Source organism: Staurois parvus, unplaced genomic scaffold (genome assembly GCF_062004578.1).
Source record: "Staurois parvus isolate SC_StPar_1 unplaced genomic scaffold, SC_StPar_1.0 ptg000715l, whole genome shotgun sequence".
NCBI classification, from domain to species: domain Eukaryota; kingdom Metazoa; phylum Chordata; class Amphibia; order Anura; family Ranidae; genus Staurois; species Staurois parvus.
In genome coordinates this window covers 7,445,211-7,457,419 of record NW_028318511.1, presented here as the reverse complement: position 1 = coordinate 7,457,419, position 12,209 = coordinate 7,445,211, and the positions used below count along the sequence as shown (strand labels likewise).

At 38.0% G+C, this 12,209-nt stretch overlaps 1 protein-coding gene across 2 annotated transcripts in view; it reads left to right on the top strand.

The window, feature by feature from the left end:
* Positions 1–7,755, top strand: part of CHID1 (chitinase domain containing 1) — an 803,559-nt gene extending 795,804 nt beyond the window's left edge. For both annotated transcript variants that reach the window (XM_089653571.1, XM_089653572.1), the window contains exon 13: positions 6,874–7,755. In XM_089653571.1, the coding sequence (XP_089509697.1) occupies positions 6,874–6,972 (99 nt within the window). In that variant the 3' untranslated portion in view covers positions 6,973–7,755. The remainder of the gene's footprint in view (positions 1–6,873) is intronic.
* The last annotated feature ends 4,454 nt before the right edge of the window (positions 7,756–12,209 follow it).

The window sequence follows — 12,209 nt, the reverse complement described above, 5'->3', positions numbered from 1 at the left end:
TATACAAGCTCTCTTTGATCTGGAGAACAAGGCCTTACCTTAGCCCTTGGTAAATTTCTTACAAGCTTTTTCAATTCCTGGAATGTAGACAGGTAGAGGACAGAGGAGCCAATAGGACACCGGAAGCAGATTACCAGCTGATCTGATTAGCACACATATGCTGCACTGACCTCTTTAGCACACACCCTTCACCCATTAACTTTTTTTCACAGCATCCCCAGGATCCCTGCCTGCATGCATTTACCTGGCTACCCCAGCGTATCTTCAGACAGGCTCAGGCTGCATGCAGCCCACGTGGCACCCCTGATGTAGTGCAAGGGTCTGCTTGATTGGATTCAGAGCAATTGGATAGTGTGTCGTTCTATTATATAGTTTTGGTAAATCTAAAGGAGATGGTACAGAGATTGTACAATCAGATTGTATAGTGTATGGCCACCTTTATGCACCTAAAATTAACTAGTTGCACTTTCAGTGTCATTAATTATTAATAGCACACCAAACACAGAAACAATCATACATTTTGCCACATGACAAAACGGGCGACAAATGCAGCAAAATGCACAGTAAAACATGCAACATGCAACGTGCCAAAATGTCCCATGAGCTACTTTTCCACGTGTAGCACAGCCCATTGGGATCAACAGGCTGCCCTATGTGTGTCACAAGGCAAAAAACGTGTGCTCCTGCTACTCTCGGTGTGAATGGAACCCAAAAGTGAATTGGTGCATTTACACAGAACAATGAGGATCCAGTCACATTTGTTTTTTCCAAACGCATGGCAGACTGCAGAGAAAATGCACGCTTTGCCATGCGTTTCAGAAACATGCTGCTAATATGCATTGTGTTTGTGTTGACATTACATGTTTGAAGCACCCCAAGTGTGGCAAACACACCAAAAATTGCAGCAACGCACCATGCTCCACTCCCAAAAAAACATTCTGGAGCTTCTGTGGGGTGATTGTTACGTGTATGGCAGCCCACTCAAGTAAATGGGCTGCCCTATGCGTGACGAGTGAAAACGCTCCAAAACACCCAAAACAAATGCATGCGGGAATGTGAGTCTTCACTACGTGGAGATGCGAACGGGCCTGAACACTGAGTGTCTCCATCCACTCCTATGTATTTGTATAAAGATGGCCATGCACTATGCAATCTAATTGTACAATCTCTGTACAATTTTTAGATTTACCAGAACTACATAGCTGATGGGAGGAAGGTAATATTGTAATGAGGAAGGTGTGGTCCAGAGTGGTGAACACACCATATCACACCCTCTTCTGTGATGCAACAAGGAAGTGAAGGCTTCTGGTGGTGGCCTACAGGAAGTGAATGCCGAGATATCATCTAAGAAATGATGCAATCTGAAAATCCTTTCAAACATTCAAATAAACTGACAGAAAAGTAAACCTGTGGATGAGGTTAGTGAGAGAAAAGCACATTGGAATGGCTGGGTCAGAAATGGCATTGGAAAACACTTCTATTTATTATGAAAAGTAAATTTCTGCCCGAAAAAGTGAACGTATCCTTTAAGCTGATAACAAACAAACAATTATAATTTTTAATGTCTTTATTGAACACACCCATTAAACATTCACAGAACTTGAAATTAGAATTGTCTGTGTGTTATCAGTTTAGGCTGTTGTGTTTGTCTATTGTGACTTAGATTAAGGTCAGATCACATTTTATGGCAAATTACTGCAAGAACCAGTTAATTCCTATGGGTTCACATACTTTTTCTTGCCACTGAACTTTATCTCACAGTTAATAAACTGTAAAAAAAACCTGTTGAATCCACTTAAAACTATTGGATATGGAAACCAGAGAACATCTTTAGGGACCTTCTAGAATAACAAACAGGCAATCCACCTGCCTGAAAATAGCAGAGGCTGAGAGGTAAACCCTGATGGCCTTCATCACATCCAAGCGATGGAGGGAGATCACCTTGAGCTGACCTGACGCAGGACACAGGAAAGGTAACACAATATCTTTATTAAGGTGAACGGCAGAGATCACTTTATGAAAAAGGAGGTCCTTGATTGCAAACAGCCTTGACTGTATCACAAGTGTAATAAAAGCGCCACACCCTTAATACTTTAAAGCAGGAATTCCAGCTCAAAGAAACCAAATACATTTCTTAGTGCTATAACTTAAATAAAGGAATGCCTTAAAACCACAAACTATTCCTAATTTAGTGTAGAAACATTAGTGCAAAAGATATATCTATTCTCAATTAATATCAAAAAATATCAAAATTATGTGCAAAACTATTTTTTAGTGCATAAGTAATTTAAATAATTAAATTTGTGAATATAAAAATTGTCCAATTCTGAATTTCTTCAAATGTCCAAACAAATCCTTTTCAAATTCAGGTGCTCTCAAAGAAATTGTGCCAAAATCCACCACCAAAGTAAAGTTGGGTAACTCACCAGAGCTCCATGCTGATCAATCTCTAGATCAGCAAAAAATGCTTTTTGCTCTGGGAGCAGATGCAATAAATCAACTTCTCAGGTGTGATGATCAATAGCTACACATTCATCCATAAGGTAGGTATCCACCACTCAATATAATGGTTCCAGGAGCATTATATCACTCTCTTTTTATATCTCTCCACCGAGGTCATGTTTGGGAATGAAAGAGAAAATCATGGTGCAGCCAGTTTTTTTATAAACGTATCCAACAATTTAATAAAGATTTACACTCACAAAAAGGGTGTCTTCACCGACACCAGTATAACAGCATAAAACAGCAAATGGTATAACAGTCTCCTGTTCCCCGCACACTCACTACAGCGCTCGTGACTCAATCCTCTCCACAGACGTCAGCATCCAGCAAGCGAAGCCCGAAAGAGAGTGATATAATGCTCCTGGAACCATTATATTGAGTGGTGGATACCTACCTTATGGATGAATGTGTAGCTATTGATCATCACACCTGAGAAGTTGATTTATTGCATCTGCTCCCAGAGCAAAAAGCGTTTTTTGCTGATCTAGAGATTGATCAGCATGGAGCTCTGGTGAGTTACCCAACTTTACTTTGGTGGTGGATTTTGGCACAATTTCTTTGAGAGCACCTGAATTTGAAAAGGATTTGTTTGGACATTTGAAGAAATTCAGAATTGGACAATTTTTATATTCACAAATTTAATTATTTAAATTACTTATGCACTAAAAAATAGTTTTACACATAATTTTGATATTTTTTGATATTAATTGAGAATAGATATATCTTTTGCACTAATGTTTCTACACTAAATTTGGAATAGTTTGTGGTTTTAGCGCATTCCTTTATTTAAGCCTTGTCTGTATGTAAGATCAAATGAAGCTCCTTAAGGACATGTTAATAACTCTTCTAGCAGAGGTAATGGCCATAGCAAAAACTACCTTATGTGAATGGGATGCCACAAATAAGTTCACAATCAAGTCTTTGTAACACCAACAATACTAGAATAAAAATCCCATGGTTGGAGTGGATGCATAACAGGAGGAACAACATGCATTACTTGTATAGAGGTACGAAATGATTAGCACAAGGACATTGAAAAATGACAGATAGGGCAGACACCTGATCTTTGATGGTGCTAAGGATCAAAAGCTGTTCTGACCAAAACCCTGAGTAAAGAAGGGATACAGCCCACTGAATATTCATGTGAAAACATCCTCAGAGAATCACACCAGTGAAAACAGGTCTTCCATGTTTGATGATAAACCTTGTGGGATGAAAATGTAGAAGCTCTTACAATGATCAACATTACAAAATCCTAAATTCCCTTGTCTCTCAGAACATTGGCTTCAACAGCCAGTCCATCAAGCCATTAATTAAAAAGCTGGGTTTAAGATTGGTTCTTGACATAACAGATATGGTGTAAACCACAGATCACTGGATAACAGTCAAACACAGCCGGCATACCACGCTCTTCAAGGCCAATCCAGAGCTATGAGAATGACTGGAATGCCCTTGATTTCAACACTTTGAAGCATACATGATAATAGTTTCAGCAGAGGAGAAGTATTAATTAGCGTATACTGATCCCACAATGCCACCAGGGCATCTGCTGCATCCATCATTTGATCTCTTGTTTTGGAGACAAATCTTTCCATTTACTTGTTGAACCTAGAAACTGGCAGATCTAAAGGTAGACATATATCCCAGAACACCTCTTGATGAAGAGCCCATTTCCTTAGATCCACACATTGTCAGCTGAGAAAAATCTGCTTGCCAGTTCTTCACCCTGGGAATATGGTACTCGTGGAGATCATAGGAAAATGAAACTCTTCAAGAAGGATTAGTGCATCTATTGCCACTGTAACACTTATTCTATGACTGAACCCAGATATGATGATCGGACTGAAGGATGGTTCAGTGACATAAACTGAATCAGAATGTAAGAAATGTATTATCATTTTACAATTTAAATCATGAAATTAAATGCTGGTAAAATAATAAAAGATTAATTGTTCATAGCTCTAGGTTATTTTTTAGAAACTTCATCTTTCCGGTGATCAACAACCCTGAACAGACATATGGTCCAGAACTCTATCACAGCCCAGAAGATTAGTGTCTGCTGTGACAGTCTTCCAGTGTAAATCTGACAATGTAATGGACAAAATGTACCACAATATAAATAGCTTGGTTCCAGAATGTAACTAAGTTTAAATGTCCAGAGAAAAACTTTATTTGTCCACTTTCCCTAGGACACTAAGCAAGACTCAGCAGTTTTGAGCTGAGAGGTTAAAGCCTCAAGGGGGCTCACCATATGTGCCTGGTGTCCATGTAGGTGTTGCATAGTGATCATCAAACTGTGTCCTTCAATGAACAATAGAGCATTTTTTCTTTCACGATGCTTTTCTTTTCCACTAGCTTAAAGTGATTGTAGCCATTTTAGTGCACTTGCAGTGAAAAAATTGATCTGTCCGTGATAATTTTTTTATTTGCAACATGCAATATTCAGGACAGGCTTTTGGGGTATGCCCCCTTTTTCAAGGTCCAAGCACTACCACTTCACAAAGTTTTAGCAGAATGTTAAAAAAAAAACCCAATGTCTGAGGGAAAAAAACTCAAACAAATGTATGCAGCAATGGCAATAAAACTAGGATAGGTAGTGAGAGGGACAGAGGGAAAGCTATAGACTTGGGGGGATTGATAGTCACAGAGGGGGTTGTAAAACTGTGGGATTATGAGTGAGAAAACCTATGTCTAAATCAAGGCCATTGTATTTTGTGTCAAATAGAACAATCATTCTTAGTTTCAAAGTTTTGCTTTCCTGAATAGTTTTGTAATTCCCTTTAGACATTGAGGTCTTTCATAGTGTAGTCCGGTTGTAAGAAATGGTGTCCCACAGGTGTGCAGAACTCATCTTCTTTATGTTTACTGATGGAATGTCTGTGCAAATTCATCCTTGTTCGCAACGTCTGTCCTGTTTCGCCTACATAAGATCCTTTGCTATATTTTATGCATCGGATAAAGTACACATTGCTGGAGGTGCAGTTGTATGATCCTGTGATATTGAAAGTCCTTTTTGAATGTGTGACACTTTATGATCAATTTGGTTTCACAGTTTGCAGCATTTTGTTATTGCAGGGTTTGCTTCCATTATTTGTAACTTGATAATCAGAATGAAGTTTCCTATTGATTAGTTTATTTCTGAGGCTGTGTGGTTGCCTAAATGCCAGTATTGGGGGGGGGGGGGTTGTTGGAATATTTCTCTCAGAGTTCCATCCTCTGTTATGATGGGTTGCAAATCCAGACCATCAGATACCACCGAATACAGTATGTTCAGACCCGGATGATAGAGATAAACACCTCAGAACACTAGCAGACTCCTTCCATGAGGAGGTTTACAAGGACAAACTCAACACCAGCATAAACACTGAAAACATGAAACCCCAAAGAGAAAATCAACACCAATACAAAAAGAAAAAACAAACAACCCTGTACATCTAGTAACCACATACTGTCCAGCACTAGAAAGAATAAGAAAAATAATCCAAGATTTTCATCCCATCATAACAGAGGATGGAACTCTGAAAGAAATATTCCAACAAACCCCCAATACTGGCATTTAGGCAACCACCCATCCTCAGATATAAACTGATCAATAGGAAACTTCATTCTGATTATGAAGTTACAAATAATGGAAGCAAACCCTGCAATAAAAAATGCTGCAATCTGTGCAACCAAATTAATCATGAAGTGTCACACATTCAAAAAGGACCTTCAATATCACAGGATCATACAACTGCACTTCCAGTAATGTGTACTTTATCCAATGCAAAAAATATAGCAAAGGATCTTACGTTGGCGAAACAGGACAGAATTTGCAAACAAGGATGAATTTGCACAGACATACCATCAAGAAACATAAAGAAGATGAGTTCTGCACACCTGCGGGACACAATTTCTTACAACAGGACTACACTATGAAAGACCTCAATGTCTTAGTTCTTAAAGGGAATTTCAAAACTATTCAGGAACGGAAAACTTTTGAACTAAGAATGATAGTTATATTTGACACAAAAGATAATGGCCTTAATCTGGACATGGGTTTTCTCACTGATTATTCAACAGTTTTATGACCCCCTCTGTGACTGTCACCATCCCCCCCAGTGTTTAGCTTTCCCTCTGTCTTATCTCACTTCTTATCCTAGTTTTATTGCCTTTGCTGTGTATACTTGAGTTTTTTTCCCCTTTTTTAACATTCTGCTAAAACTTTGTGAAGTAGTACTGCTTGGACCTTGAAGAAGGGGACATACCCCAAAATCTTGTCCTGAAAATATTATATTAGTGCAAACAAAAAAAGTGTCACAGACCGTACTCAATTGTTTCTTTTCCACTAGAGGTTATATTGACATAAAGTTTCCCATTTCTATTTATCAGTCAATACAGGTGCGGCTGGACCTTGCACAGGAGCTAGGCACTGGAATATCCATTTGGGAGCTAGGACAAGGCTTGGACTATTTCTATGACCTATTATGATAACTCTAGGGATGGACTGTGGCCCACTTTACTAAAAGCAACATCTTTCAACAGGCGTATGAAGCAGTACGGGTCAGCAGGTAGTCACAGAAGATGGAAATGTATTGATTTAGTAATATGTATTTTTTTTTTTTAAATTCAGTTGCTTAAAGGGTTCTCCAAGCACACAGCAGCATGGGATTTAGTTTGTACTTTTGCTTTTTTTTTCATCATGTCCATAATGATTGACTTTAGTTTTCACCAAAATAATCTGGTATGGGAAATTTATAGTGAAATTGATCAGACTAATTTTTTTTTAAATCTTTTTTAATAGCCCTTTCTCGCAGTTTCATCTACTTTAACTGATTAGTCTATACCTGGGTAGTACTCATCCTAGCTCATACAGCATGTCAGAGTTTATATGTTAAAATTATAATACATGCCAACTGATCAGTTGCAAATAGGAAGATGGGTAAAGTTAATTGACTCTATACCTGTGACTGTATTCTCTAAACTGTGATCAAGTTCACATAAGCGCCTTATTAGCCTTTTCTGTAATTAGACACGGTGATTACTATGAGAGAAAGGAGGACAATTAAGTAAACAAAAGAGAAATGCACAGATGGATGAACACATTCAAAAATAAACTTTATTTTCACTGAATAATGCTGTAGCTTTAATTTGAAAATTGTAACTTTTTTATAATCACATACAAGACAAATGATTTCAACTTGTTAAGGAAATATGTGTACTTGTTTTCTTGAACCTCAACCATAAGTTCACCAATAAAAAAGGTTGGAAAAACTTGTGTTATGTAATCATTAGACAAAATTCATTTCAGTATAGTTAAATAGTCAAGATTTAAAATCATATTCATTTCTGGTTTGAATTTCATTTATTTCTAGCCTACTCATATTAATCTGAAAATTCTTGACATTTGAAAATTTATTTTTTTTAAAGATCCCCACACATTTAGTTCCTTGCATGCAGTTTCATTCAGCATGTTTTGGGAATATGCACTTCTGTGTTACTCATTATACAAAGCCAGCTTTCTGAACTACTAAGGTGCTGAAGAGAAGGTTCAGGAAGCAGAGACCATACAAGATACACATCACTGCTTTCAGCCAATAAGGTACCATTGGATATACTGTACGTTCATTAGAAATGGAAAGTAAACTAAAGGATTGAGTCGAGCAGAAGCTGCAAAGCACGCAGAGAATACAGTTGTTAAAAAAGATTGGCAGCAGAAAGTCAGCACTCACAACATGAAAGGAGATTTTTCAAGTAAGCCTAAATTGGATTGCCAGACCTTATATGTGGTGGCTGTATTTTTTTTCAAGCTTTTTTTCCTTTATTTTTACCTGTTAACCCTACCAGTAACTCACTGCCTCTACTAGGTTGGCAATACCCAGTGCTGCTCTCCATAGATACAGGACAGTGACTGTCATCCTAGTGAAGTGTGTTAGGACTACAAAACAAATCCCCCTTTCCTTGTTTCCATAGCATAGGGCAGAGGTATTCTGTAGTCCACAGAAATAATAAGTGAGAGCTGATAATATTGTTTGAAATCTCAAGCAGCATTAAACCCGAAAGCAAACATTTATTATAGTGCATCTTACAAATTCATATATGTGATGGCTGCATTAGTTTCCTTTTTGCCCTTTATTCTATTTTTATCCAGACAGCAAGTGTGTTGTTTTTCACAGCACAAACTCTCCAGCAGAATATATCAGTTACATTGATGAGGCAAACCACTTAACACTGGCAAGGCAGTTTACATTGATGAGGCAAACCACTTAACACTGGCAAGGCTGATTAAAATGATCAGCTTTTATTATTCATGCAAAACCTTTATCCCAAAAGGAAACTGATTATAAAGCGTGAGCTGGACTTTGGCTTCAGTTTGTTAGTGGTTCTAAATCTGCTAATACATTTAAGACTCCTCTGCCCCCAGACTGACAATGCTGCTGACTGCTGTTCCTCCTCTGCTCTGTTCCTGGATTTAGATATGTTTAAAATAGACCCACAGTTGTAAAAGTGAATTAAAAATCAAAGTGACAGTTGTTGGCTAAAACTATATGTAACCTGTTAACCTCTCCTTCGTAGGTATTAAGTTGACTGTCTAAAAGCTAGTGATCAGAAATGGTGGCTTCCAAAAAACTAATTTTACAAAGGTGCTTGAATTAATAACAAATTTTCTAATAATATGTTTTTCAAATTTGGCATTAATTATTTATAAAACATGTTTTCCAGAATTCAAGTAGATCTCAGGTTAAAAGAATACTCCTACCACCTTGCCCACTGTGTTCCCATATCATGTCATAAAAGGTAGAAGGTGGTAAGAAATTCTGCTCCAGGATCTGTTAATGATCTGTTATGTGACCATATTCAAAGCATTGGTTGTGTAATTTCTGCTAAAAGTAGGATCAGAGTTGTGGTTGATTTTCTAATCTCCCTTCTTCCTGATTTCTCTAGTCATAGTATTTTATGCCATGTGACTTTGATGGAGAAGGTTAGCTGGACTGCTTATTTTAACTGTACGCCAGTTGACTTGTTAAAACAGTCTATAACTAAAGGTTACATTTTTTTTTTTTTTTTTTTTAGTTTTGAATGTAGCCCAGAGAGATTAGACCTTTTGTCAGGTTTTATGGTTGTCTGTGCCCGTTAGGGAGATTCACTCCCTAAATCTCCTCAATGGGACACAGATGACAAAAATAAACCGACAGGAGTTACAGCCCTACCCTAATATATCCAAAATGAAAAAAAAAAAGGTTTTGCCTATTGTTCTACTTTGATGTCACTCTAAACCAGGGGTGGGCAAACTTTTTGACTTGAGGGCCGCAATGGGTTCATATATTGGACCCGGGGGCCGGACCAAGAGTAGATGAATGATGTGTATGTGTCATCCATAGTAAGTATAGTAATATTCCCCCATAGTAAGCATAGTAATTAATCCCCCATATATTAATTCATCCCCCATATAGTAATTCATCCCCCATATAGTAATTCATCCCCCATAGTAATTCATCCCCCATAGTAATTCATCCCCCAGATAGTAATTCATTTCCCACATAGTAATTCATCCCCCATAGTAATTCATCCCCCATATAGTAATTCATCCCCCATATAGTAATTCATCCCCCATAGTAATTCATCCCCCATATAGTAATTCATCCCCCATAGTAATTAATCCCCCATATAGTAATTCATCCCCCGTAGTAATTCATCCCCCATATAGTAATTCATCCCCCCTATAGTAATTCATCCCCCCTATAGTAATTCATTCCCTATAGTAATTCATCCCCCATATTAATTCATCCCCCATATTAATTCATCCCCCATATTAAGTCCCCAAGTCCCCCCTGTGTCAATTCACTTACCTTTGCTCCGCGCGTTCCTCTCGCCGTGTTCCCGCGCCGTTCCGGTGTAGCATGAAAATCTGTCTCCTATGAGGATCTGTCCCCCTCGACGTATCTGCGCATGTGCCAGTTTCAGGCATTAGCAGCCGATCGGCGATCTCCGGCACATGCGCAGATACGTCGAGGGGGACAGATCCTCATAGGAGACAGATTTTCATGCTACACCGGTCTTCAGGGCGGACGCGGGCCGTAGTTTGCCCATTGCTGCTCTAAACTCTGGTTTAAAAAAATATAAATCTATTCAAGTATGTATTATAAGCTCAGAAAGTATCTTCTATTGATGTCAGGCTCCTCTAAATGTTCAAATTACTTTTTTTCTTTTTGCTACCTTGATCCAGCTTCTTGTTAGCAGGTGAATTTGTTTGTTCTCCATGTTTCCCCTGTATATAGGAAAATAGCCAACCTCTCTTGTTTGTTGCAGAGGTGGATTAGAGACAATAGGGTTGATTTGCAATAGACTGTGCAATTTGACAGTGCAGTCCATTGAGAGCGCAGTGTGCATGTGCCAGTGACACCACCAGCATTGCTAAAATAACCATCACCTAAACAGTGCACATTTAAGAGATATTTCCTTTTACCTACAGGCAAGCTTTATTATAGGCATACCTGTAGGTATACATTATTAAGAGGCCTTTACTACCACTTTAAGTTATGTGGAAATCCTCACAATGACAATAAAACCATTTGCTGAAGAATTCATCCTAATATTGTACATTAGTTAAGTGTTGCTCACCCCCTACTTGTAGAAAACATTTGCCTGGAAAGAAACGGTTTAAAATTGTGCATACGTTAGTAATAAACTTTATATTGTAAAGAAAGAATGTTGCTTCTGGGGAAGGTAAAACAAGGAGAGAGATTGTCCCATATAAGCTATTCATTATTTTTAATGCTTGGTACCTGATCATCACAGAAACAGATACAAGGAGCAAATGAATGTAACCACAATGAAGTAGGCTGTATTTGCTGCAAACTCATACATTCATTGCACGTAATGTAATTTGTACAGGCCAGCCCAGTTAGGATTGATAGTTCACTTGGATCGTAATTCTCCCTGCCAGTGTCCTTGTAATTCCGTTGTTTGCTTCTGCTGCTGAGCAATCATTTTCTACAGCCCTAATGCCTAAGGTGTTTAACCCATACAATGCCACCATGGTCTTGCATAACCATGTTTAATGAGGACATTGATACAATCTTAAGTCTAGCTATGACAGCACTGACACATATTGCATTCAATTCTTATTAAAAACCTAGATATGTGATACAAAATGGTCAGTATCCATCAGATTCACGAACTCACCTTACATCACAGTTTCAAAAAGCAAAGCAGGGGGGCTTCTAAATACTCTTGGGAGCAGTTTTTGGTTTGGACATGCTTCTTTATGACAGATGTCTGTGTATGCAAATGGGAAGTAGAGCTATGGGGCAACAAATATTTTATTTTCACAGTTGAAATTTTTTAAATAATAGTGTTATATGGCCATTTAACATAAAATATGGTTACCCTGTGCTATTTTGCTATTTTTTGATACACATTTAGGGGAAGATTTACTAAAGTAGTGAATCTGGTGTAGCTGTGCATGGTAGACAATCAGCTTCTAACTTCAGCTTGTTCAGTTAAGCTTTGACAATAAGCATGCATGGGACATAAAAAGAAAATGTCCCTATTATTTTTCTTAAAATAGAAAAAAAACCAGTCATAGCATCTAGCAGTGTTTATCTTGGTGGGAAGACGCAACTTATCACATTGCCTTGTTGCTTCAGCTTTTTTCAGTTAAGTTGATTCTCTTATTTGCATTCACTTTGTTAGTGGGATAAAGCTCCACTTTGGCACGTGTTAGT